At 38.2% G+C, this 23,663-nt stretch overlaps 1 protein-coding gene across 7 annotated transcripts in view; it reads right to left on the bottom strand.

Annotated features, from left to right (window-relative positions):
- The window catches only part of SLC4A4 (solute carrier family 4 member 4), a 307,397-nt gene that overhangs the window by 36,104 nt on the left and 247,630 nt on the right, over nt 1-23,663 (bottom strand). For all 7 annotated transcript variants that reach the window (XM_007110878.4, XM_028491893.1, XM_028491894.1 and 4 more), the window contains 3 exons: nt 18,514-18,705; nt 5,345-5,458; nt 3,525-3,686 (listed from right to left, as the gene is read on the bottom strand). In XM_007110878.4, coding sequence (XP_007110940.2) covers nt 3,525-3,686; nt 5,345-5,458; nt 18,514-18,705 — 468 coding nt within the window. The remainder of the gene's footprint in view (nt 1-3,524; nt 3,687-5,344; nt 5,459-18,513; nt 18,706-23,663) is intronic.

Below are 23,663 nucleotides of genomic sequence, written 5' to 3'. Positions count from 1 at the left end.
AGCCATGGACGCTGAGCCTGCGCGTCCGGAGCCTGTGCTCCGCAACGGGAGAGGCCACAACAGTGAGAGGCCCGCGTACCGCAAAAAAAAAAAAAAAAAAAAAAAAATATTGACTGGATTTTTGATGATATTAAGGAATTTTGTTAACTTTTTTTAGACTGATAATGGTATTGTGGTCATGCTTTTCAAAAGAGATCTTATCTTTAGAAATACATAGTCCAAAATTTATGGATAATATGGAATGCTGTCTACACTTACTTCAAAGTATTATAGGAAGGGGATAAGATCATGGAAATTTAAATGATACAAGATTGGACAGGAGTTGTTAATTGTTAGAGTTGGGTGATAAATACTGAGTTATACTATTCTGTCTTCTTTTGTGTATGTTTACAACTTTTCCATAATAAAAGATTTTTTCATGGGAATAAATTTTTAAAAAAGTGTTCCCAGGTTGGCTGGACTCTCCTATATCTCTCAGAAGCAAATAAAATCTCTGGAAGGCTCTGAAGCCTTTCATAGGAAGATTATTAGCTCACATTTTTTTTTTTTTTAAAGAAAAGCACTAAATACATGAGGAAGAAAGACACTACGGGTAAGAGCTGAGAAAACAAAGTTCAGAATCAAACTCACAAAGACAGCAAATATATATATAATAGTAAATGGAAGAATAATAAAGAAGGGGACTATCAAAACTGAACCAGAAGATTTGGAAAAGAACAAAACAGAACTTCTAAATATAAAAAAATTTACAATTCTTGAAAGGAAAAATTCAATGGAGTGGTTTGGTAGTAAAATAGAACCAACAGAAGAAAGAATTAGTAGAAAGGTCTGAAGAAATTATCCAAAATATAGCACAGATACTGAAGATAGTAAATGTGAAAACAAAACAAAACAGTTTAGTAGAATTGGGGCACAAGATGGGGATGTACAAGAAAATTCTACTTGTAATTCCAGAAGGATGTATTAGAGATTGAAAGAGTCAAAGAATTACAAAATTCCATAATTGATAAAAGACAGGAAGATTCAGGAAGCCCAGTAATCCAATAATAATAAAAAGAAATCTGTGCTTACACAAGTTATAATAAAACTCCAAAATAAAGACAAAAAGAAAATGCTATAGCATCCAAAAGAAAAGAATGATCACTTACAAAGCAATGAGAATTATACTGACAGTTCACTTTTATGGAAGTCAAAAATAATTGAAAATAGATTCTAAATGCTGGAAAAAAATAGCTTTCAACCTAAATTATACATCCAGAGAAACCACCTTTCAAGAATGAGGGTGAGAGAAACATTTTCAGGCAAACATAAATGAGAGAGTTTACCTCCCAAAGACGCTCACAGGAGAAAATTTCAAAAGTCTGGTAAACTAGTACTGTTTAAGGGAAATAATTCAGTCTAATGAAAAATATTCCGAAAAGGAAGGTCTGAAGTGCAAAAAAAAAGAAAACTTGTTTGTAATTCTAAAAATATTGACCATGTCTAATTAATTGGATTTTAAAATTCAGGTAGCAATAAACTCTGGGTATTAACAGAATATGATATGGGAAGGAATATCAAACTTTAAGCATTCCTTAGCTCTTAGCATGATTCAGGAGAAGGGTAAAAATACTAACTTTGGAACTTAAAAATGCATATTAAAATATGCAACATAATCACTAAAAGGTAAAGTATATAACTTCCACCCTAACAGAAAAATATGTAGAAAGCAGAAAATAGGAAAAACAAAACTGTACCAACCTAAAAGAGGACAAAAAAGGAAAATAAAAAAGAAAGAACATAAAGTTATACAAACAGAAAGCAAAAATAATGTGCTAAAGATGAATCCGAATCTATCACTCATCACCATCAATTTTAATGGATTAAATACTACATTTAAAAGCAAAGATTGTAGGGGCTTCCCTGGTGGCGCAGTGGTTGAGAGTCCACCTGCCGATGCAGGCGACGCGGGTTCGTGCCCTGGTCCGGGAAGATCCCACATGCCACGGGGTGGCTGGGCCCATGAGCCATGGCCGCTGAGCCTGCGCATCCGGAGCCTGTGCTCCGCAACGGGAGAGGCCACAACAGTGAGAGGCCCGCGTACCGCAAAAAAAAAAAAAAAAAAAAAAAAAAAAAAGTAAAGATTGTAAAAATGGATTTTTTTTAAAGTCCAACCATGGGTTATCTACAAACAGACACAAGATACAAGGTATACTGAAAATAACAAAATGAATACACATAAGGCACCACAGATTTATTAGTACAAAATAATCTTTAAGGCAAAAAGCATTACTAGAAACAAAGAGAGTCACATAAAAATTCAATTCACTAAAAAGATAAACTATAAATGTAGATGTACTTAATAACATGGCTTTAAAACAAAGCAAATATTAGCAAAAAACAAAGACATAGTATAGAAAATCACTATAGTAAAAAATTGCTTCCTTGAAAGAAGACTAATAAAATTAACAAACCTCAGGCTAGATTGATCAAGAAAAATAAGAAGCACAAATCAATAATATTAAGATTTTAAAGGGAAAAATAACAGATTCAGATTACAAAAATGACAAGTTATAATATTATAAACAACATTGCAATAAATTTTAAAATAGAAGAAAAAAGGGAAAATCTAGAAAAGTATAAGTTACTAAAATTGAAAAATAGAAATTCTGAATGTCTCATAGACATTAAAACATTTTGATCATCAGTTTTACAGTTCCATACAGAAACCACCTGGCCCAGGTAGTTTAACAACTTGTCTGATCATTCAAAGAAAAGATAATTGACATGTTATACATAATAAAGAGACTAATATATTCTATTTCAGAGAATGGGATGGGAGTGGAATAGAAGCAGAAATACTCTCCAGCTCATCTTATAAGGATAGTATATTTCCAATACCAAAACCAGACAGAGACAGTATGAGAAAGGAAAAATGCAGGCCAATGTCACTCTTAACCAGAGATGCAAAAATCCTATATATACACACACACACACATATATATACATATATAAGCAATATATATATTATATTACATATTATAATATATATATTAACAAACCAAGTTCAATTGTGTGTAAGAAAGAAACTATATATCTGCCAGGTTTCAAGGTTGGTTCAACAGTATAAAATCTATTAATATAACTCACCAAGTCAACAGGTTAAAGAAGAAAACTCATATTTTTATCTCAATAGTTTATCTCAATAGTTTCAGAGAAAGCATTTGTCTTTGTCTTCATTAAGGACAGTTAACATATTAAAATCAGATGAAGGATAACAGTGGCTGAGTGGTAAACAGTTTATATTGCCCTCTCAGATGGTGAAAAAAATATGATTTGAAACAACTTTTTCAGGTTTAAATGAGGTCTTCCAAAAGTATTATATTGAGAAGATGTGTCCACACAGGGTGATCTATGACTCTGCGAAGTCTTAAAGAACATGAGCTGTAATTCCCATAAACCTATCTTGCTTTTGAAGCATTTAATATTTTCAAGCACCAAAGAAGAAAGTAAAGGCAGTGATAACCATTATTATGAAGATTTACCTTGAGTTTATGTTCTTTCCTGTTTACAATCACAGCTGTGATTTGCTGGTCCATGAAAATGAGAATGGTGACCAACAAAGCAGGTATAGCAGCTGCAAGGTACACCCACCAGGGGTTTCCTCCAAATGGTGGAACAAACCAACCTCGGTTTAGACTTGTTGGCTTTAAGTAGAGAGAAAACATTTTTTAAAACAATATTAATACATACTACTTGGTGAAAAATCAGTGGGGGAGACACACTTTTATATGTGGAGAGCCAACATATTAAAAAACAGAAACAGTTCTACTGATAGCTTGGACAAAGATTATTCAGCAAGAACTTCCTAAAGGAGGTTATCTTAAGGCAATGTTTTAAATGAAGGAAACTGAGAATATACAGTGATGGAAAAGAAGTAAATGCCAATTTGCACATTTAGGATGCTCCAAGATAAGAATCAGGATGGAAGAAAGTGATTTAAGTTTAAGGGGTAGCCATAAGAAAAACCCAAATGTAATATTCAGTAAGGAGGTAGGCAAGAAATTACAAAACAACCATGAATTTTGTTCATGGATTTTAGCAATTATACAGAAGTTGTTTCTACTACTGCCAAATTGTAATTGTTTCATGATATAATACATAAAAAGCTACAAATATTTTATATGTTATAATTAAGCTTATTTAAATATTATCATCTTTCTTATTTTCATATTTTCCTATTCTTTTCCTAATTTTAAACAATATAAATAAACTAAAACAGAATCCTAACTATGAATTATTTTCTCCACATTTACTATGAAGAAAGCTTCACTTCTCCTCTGAAGATATTTCTGTCTCACTTTGCTCATAACTCCATCACTGACTCTATTCACATTTTACTACCTTTACCAGGTTGTGAGCTTATAAGGAAAGGAACTTTGTCTTGCTCTTCAATGCATTTCAAATTCTCAGTATAGGGCTTGACTCAAAGCAAGCATTCAATAAATATTGACTTAACTAATGACTGAATAAATGAGCACTTACCTTTGCTAATAAATATATCATGGCAGAGAAAATGCAAAAAACATTTTGTTTGCTATAACACAGACATCCCTTCCTCATCAGGTAGTCATTAAGCTAAAACTGCAGTTCGTTTAATTTTTCTTAGCAAATATATGGTTCTCAGTGATGGAGAGAGAGGTTAGGAGTGTTCTAGAAAATAAGTGAAAGACTTGTGGTGAAAAATTAGATAGGGATATTTAAGAATGAATGAAATGTAAATATTACCCATTAGGCTTGTACATACCCACAGGTTTATAAAATGAATAATTCCTATATCTTTGTAATAATTAAAATGCACATTATATATACACGTGTGTATATGGCAAGTAGTTTGGTGGCAGGAAAAGAGCACTGATTTAGTAAGGTAACCTTAGGTATTTTACTTAATTTTTATAAGCTTCAATCTCAACTTCATAAAATCAGGATGATGATAGTTACATTGCAACCTAGAATTATTATATGGATCAAGGTTATAAATTGATAACCTTGAAATAGCCAGTTGAAAATATCTGGATATTTTTAAATACTCTAAAAATATAAAGCAGAGTTTATGATGTTACCATAAGGTATTTCCAATAAAAGTCAATATAATGTGAACCTTGCATTTAGTCCTAATCAGGCATTTAATTTTAGTGAAAAAATAGACAAGATGTATATATGCATCTAGCAATTGACCATTTATAAAATCAAGAAATGGATAATTGTACAAAACTAACTCAAAGCGAAATACAACAAACTAGAATAGGGGAAAGGAAAGAAAACCAAAGAATTCCAGGAATGACCAAAAGACAAGTTCACCTACCTTGAACTCACTTGGCACAATCAGTTTTGGAGTATCCACACCTACCAGGGCATCTATTACACAAAAGATGAGAATGGACAAGATAATGGCAAAGTCACTGATCAGTTTTCTTGCCTGAGAAAATAAAAAAGAAACCAGAGACCATTAGGCACTGGATATATATATTTGCCTCTGTTTGAAGTGAATGAAGAATTCTATATTTGCTAACAGTTTATACTAACAGCTTCATTAACAAATTAAAGGAGGTGTCGTACTGCAGAGAGATTATTTTTAAAATTTCTTTTACATCACTTTCTTACCTGGCCAGAAATAATCTAACTGCACAGAACAGGTCAGAGAGAGAGAGAGAGATACAGGAAAAAATGCGTGTGTGTGTGTGTGTGTGTGTGTGTGTGTGTGTGTGTGTGTGTAGAAATCTGATGGTTTCACTAACTTTGCCAAAGAAAATATTTTTCACTCTAGGCTAGTGCTTAAAATCTCCTGTATGTGGAGCATCTCTTTCTCCACCACTTCTTAAGTGTGGTCACCTAAACTTCCTAAGTACCTGCCTCTGGTCAGGACAAGGGCTGGGTTTTATGGGAGTGCATTAAACCCAAACCTTTCCCATGGAGTGGGTGCAGAATGGCCATTTCTGAGTCAGTAGTGGAACATGGGACCATTTAGTTGGTTGGCGGTTCCTCTGCAGTGTCTAGTGGCACTGCCAATGGCCTGCGAGCATTACTATAGCACAGACAGCTGAGTTTCCCTGTAAGGTAGGTACACATGGTTGTGCATAATTTGATCATTCAAAAAAAATTTACTTAGCACATTCAGCCCTCTGTATTCACGGCTTCTGCTTCCGTGAAAACGGAGGGCCAACTGTGAGTACCTAATACTTTGCTTGTCACTAGGGATACCACAGTAAACAAAACAGACACAGTCCATGTCTTCATGAAGTTCACAGTCAAGTCATACATGAGGAAGCCTGCTCCTAAATGAAATCAGGATTTATTCAGCAGTGATCACGTAATCTCAGAGCAGGCAGTCAGCTTTCTGGTGCTGCTAGGTGAAGAGAGATCAGTGATGGGCTGAGGGGCTGCACAGTTCTCAGGACAGAGGGTCTTTGGAAAGAGTAGTAGGACTACTGCAATCAGGTGTTCAATAGAAACTGAAGTGGAGAATGGAATTGCTTGGCGATGTGGGTGTGAAGGACATGGCAGTGCTCAATTCTTGGCCGTGACCAGGTACCAGGAGTCTTGGGTACTAACAGGCAGCAGGGTCAAAGATGGCCATTTGGCCAGAAGTTCCTTTCCCTCTTGGAGGCCTGGTTTAGCTTTCTGGAGAAGTACACACAGAGGAGCAGAGAGCCAGCTATGGGACTTTTAGGGGCAATTTAACACCAAGCACAAATAGATGGCAGGGATCTATTTGGGGAAAACATATAGTACAGCAGTTAGAAGCACACAGTTTCTATAGTCAGATTACCTGGGTTGGAACTCCAGTACCATTATTTCCTACTTGTAAATACTTATCCTTTCTTAGCTTTAATTACTCCAACTGCAAAATGTAGCCAAAATAATCCCTTCAACTTCATTGGTCTGTCATAAGGATTACACAGGATAAGCCATGAAAGTGCATTTTTAGCACAGTACCTGCAGCATCACAAACTCTCCTAATATATATTAACTCAGGTTATTTCAAGTTCCACAAAGCCTCTTTGGCTGCAGAAACCACTGGAATAACTAAATAATCTACTGTCAGGAGGTCTCTGAAAGAAATCTTGAATTCCAAGAAACAAGAAATAAGAACCCAGTAATAATATGAAACTGCCACTCAGAGCTCATTTTGGTTGGAAGTATCTGGAATCCCTGCAGAAAAAGGATGCTTCCCAGGGGCTCAATACGGGAGGAAACACCCATTTTCTTAAGTTTTGTGCAAGTAAATTTTCACACGGGCAGCTCAGGATGGTCTGGCAAGAGACGGTCATTGTGAAGCAGGCTCAGGAGTATATTAAGATGTTACAGCAGCCTCTCTGGTCCGGTAGGTCATGAATCACTGCAAGACCAGAGGTCACTGCCAAGGCAAAAAGGAAGTTCTCTCTTCTTTATCACCCTCCCAATCCTTACTCACCAGATCCAACTTGTTGACAACTCAGATATCCTACAAGTTGCTCTTTCTAAAGAGGGTAATGATTATTAAAAAGGCACTTCTCCTCCTTTCACCCCCCACCCCCATAAACAGGAGAAGGGAAGTAGAGGGTAGCAAATGAATCCAATTGGCCATTTCTTGGTAGAAATGCCTCTAGGGCCCGCACCTCTGGCCCTTCTAGGGGACAGATCTGCCTGACCGGAATCACTACCAGGCACCAGGGAAATGCTGCTTCTTTACTTAGGAGAGGAGCCATTCTCAGCCTTCCATAAACCAAGCACTGAAGCCCTAAACCTGCTCTTTCAGTAGTTTTCTTCATTTTAATTAATGGCAGATTATTTTTTTTCCTATTGCTTAGGCCCCAAACTTTGGATTATCCATGCAACTCTTCTCTTTCTCTCACATCCTACATCCAACAGGTCAGCAAATTACCTTCAAAACATATCCGGGATCCTGTCTCTTCTCATCACCTCCATTGCTATTCCCACCCTTATCTAAACCACCACTTTATCTCATATGGTTCCTGCTTCCTGTCTCTATACTCACCAACTTGAGGACACTGCCAAGGTATCACCCAGAATAATCATGTTAAAATTTAGGTCAGATAATGTAGAAGGCAGAGTAATGCCCCTCTAAAGATGCCTAATTCCTGGAACCTGTGAATACGTAATGTTACACGGCTAGGGAGATTCAGAGTTGCAGACAGAATTAAGGCGACTAATCAGACGACCTCGTGATTAGGGAAACCATCCAGGATTATTCCAGTAGGTCCAGTGTAATCACAAGAATCCTTGTAAGTGAAAGGGGAGGCAGGAGAATCCGTGTCAGAGTGATGCGGCATGAGAAAGACTTGACTTGCCACTGCTGGCTTTGAAGACGGAGGAATAGGGCCAAGAGCCAAGGAATGTGGGCAGCCTCTGGAAGCTGGAAAAGGCAAGGAAAGACGGTTCCCCCAGAGGCTTCAGAAAGAACACAGCCCTGCCAATACCTTGATTTTAGCCTGTTGAGATATATTTCAGACTTCTGACCTCCAGATCTCAAGAAGTAAATGTGTTGTTTTAAGCCATCGTGTTTGTGGTAATTTGATACAGCAGCCATGGCAAACTAATATAAATAAACAGATAGTTTGGGCTTCCCTGGTGGCACAGTGGTTAAGAACCTGCCTGCCAACGCAGGGGACACAGGTTCAAGCCCTGGTCCGGGAAGATCCCACATGCCACGGAGCAACTAAGCCCGTGCACCACAGCTACTGAGCCTGTGAGCCACAGCTACTGAAGCTCACGTGCCTACAGCCCGTGCTCCGCAACAAGAGAAGCCACTGCAATCACAATGAGAAGCCCACGCACAGAGATGAAGAGTAGCCCCCGCTCGCTGCAACTAGAGAAAGCCTGCGCGCAGCAACGAAGACCCAATGCAGCCAAAAATAAATTAATTAAATAAATAAATTTTAAAAATAAAATAAAATAGTTTATTTAAGTTTAATTATTCGTTTCACAAATTTATATATATTTATATTACATATAAATTTGGTAGAACCCCTTGGCAATGGCATTCTTTGAGCCTGTGAGCCACAGCTACTGAAGCTCACGTGCCTACAGCCCGTGCTCTGCAACAAGAGAAGCCACTGCAATCACAATGAGAAGCCCACGCACAGAGACGAAGAGTAGCCCCCGCTCGCTGCAACTAGAGAAAGCCTGCGCGCAGCAACGAAGACCCAATGCAGCCAAAAATAAATTAATTAAATAAATAAATTTTAAAAATAAAATAAAATAGTTTATTTAAGTTTAATTATTAGTTTCACAAATTTATATATATTTATATTATATATAAATTTGGTAGAACCCCTTGGCAATGGCATTCTCGTCAAGTGTGGCACTATTATACTATAGGTGTAACAGTAGCTAAAAAGTCAAATGCTAATAATTCAGGATTACATTTCTTAAAATGTATGGGGAAAGAAAAGATACTCTATTAATAATATTGCTTAACCTCATTAAAAATCACAGCTAGGGTGATATGTTCTGTACAGTTATACTCACTTCTATTTCCCCTTCCTTCCCCTTAAATTGTACAATACGGTTCAGGTACATCAGAAATCACTCCTGGAGAGTGTTTATTGTAAGACATTCATTTCTAAGATAGTGGATCTGGTTTGAACTTCATAGTCAGGAAATTGATTTTTCCCAGGCCACTTGTGTATTCAACTCTAAATCCTCTAATTAGCGAAGGCAGGTAGGGGTGCTATTTTAGCAGGCTCTTCAGGTCTTACCCTGTACTAAAATTAAACTTTAATTTGAACTGCCCGAAAAATGTCAAGCGCTGAGTATACAAGCTTACTAGATATACCCTAGGACCCAGGTACAGGAGCGTGTTGTCTGACTTTAAGGAAGTAAGAATCACTCTATTTGGGTCCTTCTCACCTTTCCAAACACGTTTAGCAAAAGAAACATGTATGAATTTCCTTTCATTTTTTAGTTTATTTTATCTCCCCTTTTCATCAAACTTGATCTCTTGCAGAAACTCTAAAACAGTACCCTTTTACGTGTCAATATATAAATAAAGAAATCAAATTAGAAACCCATAGTCCCTACTTCCCTACTAGCTATTACTGGTAATGATTAGAAGTGCCAAAGTGTTCATGAGAAAACTGTTCCCACAAGATTTCATGCCCAATCCTGTGGCTTCAGAGGCCTCAACTTTAGCTTGGACAAACATCATAACTAATGGGTCCATCCAATCAAATGCTAAGTCTCTCTAGGCTGAAACTTCAATATCCTAGGAATATAAACTATCACAATCTAAATGAAACACAAGTTAACTCATATATATCAAGGACTAACTATAAAAGAGTTTGCTGTCTTTTTTGGAGTGGTACACTCCATAGTGGTACACATAGTACACACAGTTTTTTTTGGAGTGGTACTCTCCATAGTGGTACACTCCATACACATAGCACACATAGATGTGCTATGACATAATTATTCCTACTTCCATTCTTGAATGGGGAAAAGGAAAGAGTGTTTCAACTAAGATTCTTGTATACCAGAATGGTTTTGAGCTCTTTTATTTTTGTTTACCATTTTTTAATTATAAAATTGGAGAGGAGAAAAATATTTCTGTCCTCTGCAGAATTACAAAATATCTCAATCTAATAAAAAGCAACCAGCTTAAATATTTAAACTATCAAAACAAAGAAGAAATTAAGTGGATGGGAAGGGAAATTCAAATAACCATCTAATAAATCTATTATACACATACTCTTCATGAAGGATGGTACCGTATTAGTTATTAAGAGAGTCATAATCATTGAGACACCAACAGTGAGAAGCTAGTTAATTTACAGGGGAAAAAAATGAACTGGGTTCCTCTGAAGCCCCAGAGGATATTTGGTTTTCACTTTGCGAGGACTGCAGCTGCTCCTAAATTAACTGGGGGAAAGGCTGTGAGCCTGCAGAGCAGTTCTCAATGGATGGAGCTGTTATAAAGAGACAACTACAGCGGCAGGCCCTCTGTGGGTTCTCAATAAATATTAATTCAGGATGTCAATTCCTCGCATGATCGCCGTGCTTGGAAAATGCTAAACAACAGTGTAAAACCACATTTATTCTAGGTGAAGAAAAAGTGTGTCAGACAAATATGTGTCTTTGGCAGCATGAAAAGGCACAAAATACTATGAAAAATTTTAAATTTGATCCCCCTCCCCCATAGCCAATGCTATACAGCACTATAAAAGAAATAAGCATTAATATCAGTACAGCAATCATAAGACACTGTATTTTGAATCAATAATACCCACCATAATTAGAATTCAATAAAAGGAAAGTCTGATTTAGACTCCAGGATTTTAATGCCATAAGCTCGAAAGTCAGAGAAATTCAGGGAACAAAGAAGGGAATTGGATTGGGAAATTTATCTAGGAGGGGCTTAGAGCTCGCCAGTGAAAGTCTACTAGAAAAAAAAATTGTTTTTCCAAGCAGGGAACAGAGGGGAGTAGGCCTAATCAAGTGGTTCAGCAGGGAAGCTAAGGAGACTTTAGCAGTCATGGGCCTCTTCCTCTATTCTGCCTCAAACTGAGCCGTAGAACAAAAGACCCAAATGCGTAAGCGCCAGAAGCAAATGAGTAAATCACCTGCGAGATACTATGTCCCAATCTGGTCACTATATTCTAAGTAGAAACTGAAAATCTGGAGCTGACTCAGACAAGGATGACCAGTGGAATAGAAGCCCAGAAATCACATCTTATACAAGATGATAGGAGGCCTAAAGAAGCTGTAGGGAGAAACTGCCTTCAAATATGTGAAATCTGTCATAGGCAAGAAAGACTAAACTTGTTCTGTGTAGCTTCGAGGACAACAGCAGACCCCGAGGACGAGGCTGTGGAAAGGCAGATTTGTGTTTCTATCAGCAATGCCTTTGGAGATGTGAAGTTCCTGTTCCGGGAAGCATTCGAGCAGCCCACAGATGAGTGCTTGTCAGAAATGAAGAGGCAACGATGGACTAGATGGTATTCAAAGTCCTAATACTAAAATTCAATGATTAAGACCCAACTGTCAAAATTTCTTGATCCTCTAATAGGGTCTTCTTGGATATATCCCCCCCAAACCATTACAATAAACGGCTTTAAAAGGAAGGTGGTTTTATAATTTACATTAAGGTACAAAATTTTAAATTTAAAAAGAACTGGTAAGTCATATGTATAAATGAGACAGTCTTGACATGGAGCAGGAGATCATTTTGTGTTCATGGATAGATTTCAATGCTGGCGACTTTTCTACGGTGCTTCTGACCAACAAGGTACCACGGTCAAAATGACTTCTGTCCACAGACTACCTCTATGCTGCCATTAAAACCTCTCACATCACACGGCAAAAGAGACTTTGCAAACAAACAAAACTCTCAAAAACACTTTGGCCAAACAACGCTCCCAACCTTATTTTTTCTTCGGGCTCAATTCAGGTTTGACTGTATTTTTTGTTACACATCCACAAAAACTTAAGTTTTTGTAATCTTTGTTGAATGTTGAACAGATTGTGCTGTGTTCAGAACCTAATATCCCTCTGTCATTCTTAAGAAAAGAAATATGAAAGTGAGTTTTGAATTTAAAACAAATTTGACTTAAAAAATTATTTTCCTTGGTACAAAATAACACAAGAATTTGAAAATCTGATTCCCTTTCACTGACAGCAAAGTCATTTTCCAAATGAGCTTCAATGGCAGGATGTGGTCTGATGTTTCTGCAAGAACCAGCCAAATGTCACCCAGTATTATTAACACTAGGATGGGACAAAGAATACAGGCCCACTATTTCTTCCTCATATTTGGATACATTATTTGTTTTAATTTGATAGTTTTTACCATTTACCAAAAAAATTTCCGAGGGAAAAAGAAAACAGAGTAGGGATGTTACCTGCTTCTTGTAAAGAGCTGTTTATAAACGAAACACATCCAACATTAATAGAAATGTCAGAGGCCAAAATGCCAATTAAGAATCATGGTTCCCAAAACACAGCTAATGGTAGAATCCTAAACTGTGTTTTATATGGATAAAAACTAACATGTCACCTAACTAAAATGCTCATTGTGTTTTCACTGAAATTCCTGAAGCCCTACACTTTTTTCTCACCCATAAAGCCAGTTCCTCAAAGACCACCATCAATTTCCTTAGGTCACATGAAGTCACCAAAGTGTGATCCTACAGTAGACAGCAAGCATGAACACAGCAGAAGGATAAAAATGAATCATCTCATTTAAAAACTCAAAAAACATCTAACTTATTCAACAAATACATATTAAGTGCCTACTATATTCCAGGCCCATGAATTACTTGTCTTTGTATCCTTACCATCCAGTGTTGTATCAAGCACACATTAGACTCAAAATAATTTTTTTCAATATTGAATGAATATGCTAATTAACTATAGAATTTAGAATACTGTTATTTGTTTAAGAAGGATATCAAAGAACATTCTGCTCAAACGTCACCTAAATAAACCATCGAAGTTGCCAAAGCTATTAACGGTACCTGGAACTTACTGATCTTCTCTATGTAAATGACAATAACAACCAGGAGGATATGAAAGAATCTCACCATTACATCAATTCATGGGAGCGTTAGAACTCTTACTTTTTCTAAGGGGAAGAAAAAGAGGAAATTAAGTAGATCCTTAAGAAAAACATTTTCATGCCAATTACATATATCAACCAGCCACAATGCATCTGACTATATTAAGGTATCAATAAATGCTGCCTAATTCAGAGGCTCTGTGGCTTTATGAGTTCTACTAATCACAATCCTGCTCTACATTTAAGCTGACTGCTTTCGTTTTGCCACTACATATTGCAGGGATGGCATCTCTGCTCCATGAGCACCACCACTTGTTGGTAGGGGACTCTGGAAGAACATTTCCTGGTAATACCCCAGGCCATCTGCCACAGAAGATCACAGATTATGCTGTGATGCTCCTTCAGGAAGTTGTGATGCCAAAACACTGGCGAAAGACTTGAGGCCGATGTAACAGAAGAGTAAATATATGGGATAACAGACGAATGCACCCCTCTAAAAGGGATGGGAAGCACAAAGGGGGCAGTCAGTGGGGTACTGCTATTCCACCACGTTCCACTGAGCATTAGGGCTCTCTGGAAGTGCCTCACAGACAAATCAAATTCCTGATGGACAGGCTAGCAGAGACAAACTGTTTCATCTTAAGTGCTCACACTTATGGACTGCCAGTGGCTTCATGAGGGAGGGGAAGAGTGGATAACCAACCCTGGTCTAGGCAAAGGCAATGAGAGACTGAACTAGGGGAACATAAGTGTACCTATAAAGGAGAGCGATTACAGCAGGATAATCGAGGGGGCTGACGAGTTTAACTCGATAAAGAAAAACTTGGAAAGGTAAATACGATGGATATCATCTTTTATCATACCAGATCCATTTCTACTCTTTTCCACCAGGCTCTCTGCCTTGGGAGGCTGACCTGTGTGGTCTACAATACGCTCACTTGATCTCCAGATTCCAGAAGCATTCAGCCTGGGCAGGCCATGGGGGGAAGAGAGAGATCAGAGCATTGATTCCCAAAGCTATATCCCTTTGAGGTTGCCTCAGACTGGTTAAACCCCTCAATCCAAAGTCATGGGGCCTTTCGGGAAAGCTCTCTCTACCATTTTGTCTTCCCCGGGTTCCAGCAACCATTCCTTTTCCACCTCCTTTGAGTGAGGGATAGTAACAGTTCCACTGCTACCAGACACTACACTCTCCCTTGTGGTTTCCCTAAACCTGATCTCACCTTTGCAAATGATGCTTTCATTAAACCCCTCAGACTATCCTAATTTGAGTGTATAATTTGCTTCCTGCTGGGACTCTTGACTGATACACCAAGTAGGATTTTAAGATTTTGATCTTGGGTGGCTGTGAAGAGAGGTGGTATTATTAGCTGAGGTAAGGAGTACCAGAAGAGAAGGACGTTCCACTGTGGAAAGACAACCCCACGTTTTGAATTTGCTACATGGCAATTGTGGATCATCCACAGAGAGAGGTTGGCAGCAGCTGCAAAAGCAGACCTGGCATAAAGATGGAGAAGATAATGAACTTTTGGGAATCTGTAAGTCCTGATCATTATAAGCACAAGTTGAATATAGAGAACTTATTTTAGGAGATGGAATCAGAAAACTCTCTTTAAAATTATAGAATACTAGAGTTTAAAGGATGTTAACTGTCATCTAGCTGGGCTCTCCCTTTATGCGTGTGGACTAAAGTCCACAGTTAGCCATCAAAGGGCTCACTGTTAGTTAATGGCAGTGCTGGCACTAGCATCTACGGCTTCTGGGTTCCTACATCTGTGCTCTTTCCATAAATTGCAGCATTTATCTCTACTTGACTGGTTTCCACTAGTCAACAAGTATTGAGTACTAGCCTGCATCCAACCTGGTGCTAATTGATGTGAGGAGTAAAATAAAAGTATAACAGTTTCCCAGCAGTTTACAGTCTTCATCGACTAACAACTCATGCAAAAGTTTGGAAATGAGAGTGCAAGATAGCAATGACTGTGTGAGTTAAAGGAGAATCGGACATTTTGTACGGCAAGGACACTGCCATCCAGTATTAGCAGTTTGCAGTTTTAGAGGTTTCACGTGAATTGTTGGTGTGAGTGAGGAAGCAGTAACAGTTAGGCTTGATTACTGTCACAGTAGTCAAGGACTATCTAACTTATCATGTCTAAGCATATGTTTTAATTGTAGAATATAGTATACAAGTATAAGAATCTATAAACCTATGTGCTCCTACCTATAGAGACCATCCTTTTAAATGACAGTTTAAATGAAAACATGTTTTGGCAAATGAGAGGAAAAAAAGATGTTCTTATTATTCATGTATGTGTGTATGAATTTATGTATGTATTATTATTTAGCTATAAATATGAAGTGAGTAGGGGAGATGACAGAGTGAAAGCCTACACACTTAAACATTACTCCTTAGAAATCACATATATTTTCTCCTGCCTGTCTATTTTATAATTTGGTGTAAACAGTTGTAAACAATGCTGAGAACCTTCTCAGTAGGAACTGTAATTAGAATGCTATCATTATTCTATTTTCACATATTCAACATTTTTCAACATTTCTCAATAGCATTTCTCAATGTCTGAGAAATTACCTGCTTGGGCTCTTATAAGGGGCAATTTCTTTAAGTCTAAAGAGCTATTATCAATTTGGTAATTACTGCTGGGAAAAAAAGGTGATGTCTACATAAACAGTTAAAATTCATCACTATTCATCTTAAGGTTGAAATTATTTTGCCAACTACGATTTACAAGTGCTTCACAAATTTTCTACTTTTCTACCTACTACTATGCCTAAATAATATCAGACTTTGGCAAATGAAAAATATAAAAAGGGTGATGATTCCCAAAGTGTGAGCCAAAAAAAAAAAAAAAGATGCCCCATGAATTAATAATTAAGAAGGAAAAACCTCAATAGAGAAGAAGAAATCATCCTCAAAGACCTCTACCCAGGAATCTGTTCTACATGTAATATACCACTGAAGAGGTGGATCAAGTAAGCACATTTCCCAGTGCGTGAACTGGTGTTACAAGCTCACATGTCTTCAGGGACATGCACTTAATCTGAATGTGTGAAGCAGCCAAGTCTTAGACAATAGAGAGTTGTGAGGACAATAACTACCTGCAAAGGACAGGTTCCACCTAAGCCTCCAAGTGTGTATGTGTGTGCCTGTGTGTGTTTACAAACTGTGAACTAAACAAAGAATGTCTGGGGGTTGAATTCTGCCTGTGGACCACCAGTTTGTGATGTCCATTTAAGGCAAAGTTGAACATTTCTTCCTACATTTCACTTTGAGGAAATGTTTCATTCTTTGGGCCAGCTAGCTCGGGACATTTCATTACAGCTGTGGTCTGAATGGTTGCGACCCTCCAAAATCCATATGTTGAAATTCTAACCCACAGAAGATGATATTAGGAGGTGGGGCCTTAGGAAGAACATGAGTATGGAGCCTTCAGGAATGGCATTAGCGTTCCTATAAAGGACAGAGCTCCCCAGCCCTTCTACCTCCTGAGGGCACAGTGAAAAGGTGCTGGCTAGGAACCAGGAAGAGGGCTCTCACCCAACCATGCTGGCACCTGATCTTGGACTTCCTGGACTCCAGAGCTGTGAGAAACAAATTTCTGTTGTTTATAAGCCCTCCAGTCTGGTATTCTGTTATAGCCACCCAAACAGATTGAGACAATCATCAAACATTCCCTTTATTTTCCATTTTAAAAGAAATATCAGAGAGTCAAAAAATTTCCTAGCTGAAAGTGAATATATTAATTGTCAGTTTCATTTCCCAGGAATTAAGAAAAGGAACTTTATCGACTGCATCTCATGTCTTCCAAAGTTCTCCTGCTCCTTCTACACAGAACACAGGAGGAGAGATTCATGAGATTTCAGCTGTAGAGAGCAGCTCATTGATAAAAATCAGGTATAATCAACATTACTAAGAAGTACTGACACCCTAAACACTGAGAACTGAACTGTAAAGCAAAGGATTAGTTTCGTTCTGCAGGTAAAAACACAAAATGCCATTAACTAAATGTTGGTCTTATCTTGTAGTCTCTCAAGGAACCAGAGTTTTGACTTTGAGCTCACCTACGCGTATTAATGGGAGATAGGATGTCTGCACAACTCAGCTCAATTATCTGTGTTTCCATAGTAGGGCATTCATCACTATGGGAAGGAAAGGTTGGCTCAGATGACACTCATATCTTACATCAGTACTTGTGTAACACGGCTCAAGTTTACTCCTACAGCCCATGATTCAACTACTGAATTACTCTCATGTGCAGCTGATGAACAAAGAGTTCTATGTCAAAATTTCTGATTAATATAAAAGAGTTTGGGCTTAGGTACTTAAACACACTATGGATTTAGAAGGTCTTTTCTTGTGCATTTTTGTAGAGAATACACCCCACTTTTTTCTTTCAGTACAGTTGGAATTACAAGAGTCAGAATTTAGGATAGAATTATGTGAGCAAAATCCTTGGATGGTTTTTCAAAGCTAGACTACAATTATATTAAGAATATGTATGCACATAGACACAAACTGGAAAGCAATTTTTTTTTTTTTTTTTTTTTTTTTTTGGTACGCGGGCCTCTCACCGGTGTGGCCTCCCCCACCGCGGTGACTGGAAAGCACTTTTTTTTTTTTTTTTTTTTTTTTTTTGGTACGCGGGCCTCTCACCGCTGTGGCCTCCCCCACCGCGGAGCACAGGCTCCGGACGCGCAGGCCCAGCGGCCATGGCTCACGGGCCCAGCCGCCCTGCGGCACGCGGGACCCTCCCGGACCGGGGCACGAACCCGCGCCCCCCGCATCGGCAGGCGGACCCTCAACCACTGCGCCACCAGGGAAGCCCTGGAAAGCAATTTTTTAAATGTACAAAATTATATTGGAAAGGTTGAATTACAGGTGCCTTTTTCATTTTGTAAAGCTATATTATTGTTAATACAGTGGGAATTCAATGAAAATTACTTAAAGCTCAGGTACTTACCGTGGTTGGAAAATAACGACTAGTTTTGAATTTTTTCAGAGCCATAGAAGAGGTGTAGGTGCCCAAGAAAAGGATGAAAGACATGAGAGTGATATCAGGAACAAAACCACAGTTGTTGCCCATGAGCTTTCCTCCATATTTCAAACACTCCTTCGTTGTCAGAAATGCCCAGTCAAAGGTAGCATTATGGTGCTGAAGAAGAAAAACAGGAAAATTTTTCTAGGGAACACTGCGCCACAACAAAAGCAGCTTTTGATACTTGATGGGCTATATACGGAATTATGCTAAGAGTCTCTGTAAAAAAGCCTGAGGGTAAACCATTGGAAGGCGACACCTGAGGAGGTGTTAATGGAATAACAGGTAAGGGGGGCCAGGAGGCTATCAATTATTGAAAATACAATGAGAATGATGTAATCCGTTACCTGGTTTGTGCTACAACCCTACAATCAACCATCTGTTCAAAAGAAACAAACCACAAAGTCTTTCCTTCCTGTGAACCTTCCTGAGAGTAAACCAAGACACAATATCTTAAGTCTCCAAATGTGAGACTCTCTGAAACACCTTTGTTGTTCAAAAAGTAATGACTTCTGATGGGACTTCCCTGGAGGTCCAGTGGTTGAGACTCCACGCTCCCAATGCAGAGGGCACGGGTTCAACCCCTGGTTGGGGAACTAGGATCCCACAGGCTGCACTAAGCAGCCAAAAAAAAGTACTGATTTCTGTAGTGCACAGATTCTTGTGCTTCAAGATGATGGCCAAAGAGTTAATGCTCTAAAGGTTATATCTGGTTAACTAATTTACCCAGCGCTTTCACAAATGAGCTATTTCTTTTCTAAATAACTATAGAGATTGGTGACTTCAGGAACTAAACTATAAAAATGTTGGAGATCTCTGCTTTTTTCAGTTGCATAACCTAATAAAATACAGCTTTTCTTGTTGACTCCAGGTCATTGTCAAGAGAATCCATTATTGGAGAGTGCTGTGACGGGCTGTGGAGTTGGGTATGGGATCTCTATCCCTGTGTTACATGGCCTCAAGCTCATAGGTCAACTTTCAAATTTTCTTCTGGCTCATGAACTGCTGTCATGTTGTCAGTGCTGTACTTCTTGACAGCAGCGCACTCCTGTTTCTATTCACTGTTTCCAATATGCAAGAGAATCCTTTTGCTAGCATAGTGGATAAGGCCTGGGCACCCATCTTCCAGCTGCTGAGTTTTAGCTGCTATCAGCTCACAGCTGTCTCCTTCTCTAGAAAACTGCCTTTTGCTGCTTAAGAGCAGGCTCACCTGGAAGGTTATGCCCTCTTGCAGCCAGTTACTGACCAACACTAATGGGGTACTACTGTCTGAACATCTGGGCTCCCCTAAAATTCATATGCTGAAACTTTATCCCCTATGTGATGGTATTTGTGGTATGCGGGCCTCCCTCTGTTGTGGCCTCTCCCGTCGCGGAGCACAGGCTCCGCACGCGCAGGCTCACTGTTGTGGCCTCTCCCGTCGCGGAGCACAGGCTCCGGACGCGCAGGCTCATTGGCCATGGCTCACGGGCCCAGCCGCTCCGCGGCATGTGGGATCCTCCCAGACCGGGGCGCGAACCCGGTTCCCCTGCATCGGCAGGCGGACGCGCAACCACTGCGCCACCAGGGAAGCCCTATGTGATGGTATTTGGAGGCAGGGCCTTTGAGAGGTAATTAGGTCAAGAGGGTGGAGTCTTCATGAATGGGATTAGTGCCCTTACAAAAGAGACCCCAGAGTGCTCCTTGTTCCTTCTGTCACATGAGGACACAATGAGAAGACTGTCTAGAACCAGGAAGCAGACCTTCACCAGACACTAAATCTGCCGGTGCCGTGATGTTGGATTTTCTCTTAGGTGCAGGGCTAATGGGTATGTCATGTGCTAACAGAAGAGTAATACCTTTCAAAGAAATATAGAAAGAAAAACGTTTCCTGTCCGTTGGAGGCAAGAGTTGTCCCTCACACCAATTGCATCATCAATATCCTTTACTATTCATGAATTCTCTTAATATAAGTCATCTAGTCATAAAAGAAGATCATACACATAAAAGAAGAATCTTTGGCCAGAAAGAGTTCATATTTTTATAGAGCTCAAAAGGTAAAGTTCTTACATAAGTCAGGAAAAAACCCCCAAAAAACTCTAGATCTTTCCCTGAAATATTAGTTTCAACTTGTAAACAGCTGAATTGCACAATTATTCTTTTGTTAAAGTCTGTTTCTGAGAGGTGATTAATCACATCTCATTTTGTTTTTCAGATTTCTGCATATGGATATTTTTTGCATAATACCTTTAAAGTTTAGAGGTCATAACAGGTAACAGATTTCTTTGTTTTAAAACCAGCAAAAATTTACCATAATTTCACTTTAATTTCAGCACTTTAATATCAGCAGAATCCTTCTTTATAGCTTCAGCTCCCAGAAGAGGTAACTGCATTAAAACAATCCCAACAGGCAGTTTTATTGATTTTCTTACAGAGATTCAGGTTGAGGTGAAAACTATACAGATGTGCATGACAGACGTGGTTTCTTGTTTACAACAACTTAAAATGCCAATAACACATTTTTGTATGCCTCAAATGATTCTTTGTGTCTTTGTACAGAAATTTTAGCCTTCAACACCATCTTTCACTAAGGGCTTCAGTATAAAAACTTTAGGCAGCATGTATTTATCTCAGTATCTGTATCTTAACACACAGTTTCCCACTCCCATAAAACAAACTCTAGCTAAAAATAATTCTAGTCAAATATCACTGAAAAGACAGGTATATTATTTGCGTTATTTCAGTGTTATTATTCCGCATAAGCTGGTATCAATGAATGTTAATTCTGTAAAACTTCAGGCAAAATCCATATTGTAAACTAAACATTAAGACCAAGCATGACTCATTATTAATGATGTATATAAGTAAAGACGAAAAGTAGTGTTAGATAATTAGCTTATGATTTAATCATCACATATATCAATTTATACAATTTTTACTATAACATATCTCATTTTGTTATCTATGAAACAGATACTTCTGCATAGAAATAACATCTTTTGCTTCAGAGGTCAATTTTGCCTTACCTAAGTAAACATTAAAAACAACAAAAACTGTGCTGATACAAGTTGCCACTTGCTAGAAGCTAATGGTTTTTAAATTTTTATCATCAGTGAAACATGTTTTTCATGTAAAATTTACCCAGGACCCCAATAATTAAAACGGACAAAACTGAGCTATTCTGCCTTTACACGGTTAGGAGGCCTTGAGTCTCTCTGTCTCTCAACATCCCTGCCTACCGCAAAGCAGCTCCTGACTCACCTCTCTGGAATCCTAGCTCAGTCTGAGAGGAGTTTGAGATTAACAGATACACCCTACTATATTTAAAATAGATAAACAACAAGGACCTACTGTATAGCACAGGGAACTATATTCAGTATCTTGTAATAGCCTATAATGGAAAAGAATCTGAAAAAGAATAGATTTGTATACATATGTATAACTGAATCACTTTGCTGAACACCTGAAACTAACACAACACTGTAAATTGACTGTACTTCAATTAAAAAAATTGTCATCATCTTCACGGACAGCACTCTTTGCTCCAAGCTGTGCTCTCTTCACACCGAGTTCTCTAACGACAGGTTAGGGGCATGTGACGTGAAGTAAGGATGAGAATGGAGAAAGGTCCAGATAGGTCAATTTATTCCACTGATTGGGGCGATTATTCAACTAATCATTTTGAGCTCCATTCTGGGCTGGGTGCTGATACAGAGAAGTTCTAAGTGTAGCTTCTGCATTCAATAAACTTAAATCTACTCCATGTTCGTGGACACAAGAAGTTTTCTATGTAGGGAGTCTTAGGTCAGCAGCTTTAAAGTAAAGTAGGTGAACCCTGGAGGGAGGCCGGTGCTGAGCAGAATTATCTATCCACCTATCTGTTTATCTATCTACCCATCTCTTATTAAAAGTTATCTAAAATTACCATGAGTAGTTTAATCTAGGACTCAGTAAACAACATTTCACTGGCCAAATACAACCTACTACCTGTTTCTGTAAATAAAGTTTTATTGAAACACAGCCATGCTCATTCATTTACACACTGTTCATGGCTGCTTTTTGCTACAGCTGCAGCGTTGAATAATTTCAACAGAGACTGACGCACAAATCCTAAAATATTTACTATCTGGTTCTTCAAAGAAAAAGTGTGCCTACCGTGGTTTAATCTCTTGTCTAGGACTCCTATGTTACTTAACATTATTCTACTAAATAAAAATCTCATGATTTCATCAGAATAGTATATTACACATTTTTGTTTGGCAGCCTTTTATACTTATTATTTCATGAATAGTGTTTGTGATGCTGGTTGATTCACTGTAAATAATTCTGGTTTTGATCATTTGTAATTCAGTCATAGAATAAGCAAAAAGATGTAAATGATTCTTCTTCATGGAAATACTGAACATGTATCAAAGCAGCAGACTGGGAAAATACCCTCATGAGTTTCAATCTCAACTCTATCACCACTCAGTTGGAACCACTTTCCTGTGCAACTACAAATAGGACTTTTTATTTAAATAGCTGTAAAAGAGTACCATGAAGATCACTGTGATCCTAACTTTGGAAAATGCTCTAAAGTGAATAGTATCCTTCACATGAAAACCACTCTGTTTACAGTTCAGTAAGTCATGGTGGAAAATGTACAACCAAATAACACTGGCTCCTGAAAGAAGGTAATACCGTGTTGGACACATCCAGCATAGATGTCAAGTGACATGAAGAAGAAAGAAATCCCTCAATCCGCTGAAATATGTAAAACATTGTATGTACATTTATCTGGGAAGAGCGACCAAAGATTTCATTAGAACCTCAAAGGAGGCAGTGATGCAAAGAAGCTTCGGAAGTACTGCCTTCGTGTTGTTATAACTGAGATAATTCTGTCCTCCTAATATGACATTCTCTGTGTATTTCAACCACACTCCAATTTTCATTCACTCTAAGAGCAACTTCCTGCTTTCAGGATTAACAGTGATTTCTTAACCCCTCAGCAAATGTTCTCCAATTCAAAGAAAGATTAATCATTTTGTACCTACTTCTTAGTAAACTATTCTACATCCGTACTTACATCCTCAGAGGCATGTTAAACTTAACCATGT

Source organism: Physeter macrocephalus, chromosome 7 (assembly GCF_002837175.3).
Source record: "Physeter macrocephalus isolate SW-GA chromosome 7, ASM283717v5, whole genome shotgun sequence".
Taxonomy (NCBI): domain Eukaryota; kingdom Metazoa; phylum Chordata; class Mammalia; order Artiodactyla; family Physeteridae; genus Physeter; species Physeter macrocephalus.
Note: the sequence above shows the minus strand (reverse complement) of the source record. Positions and strands in the feature narration are given on the sequence as shown.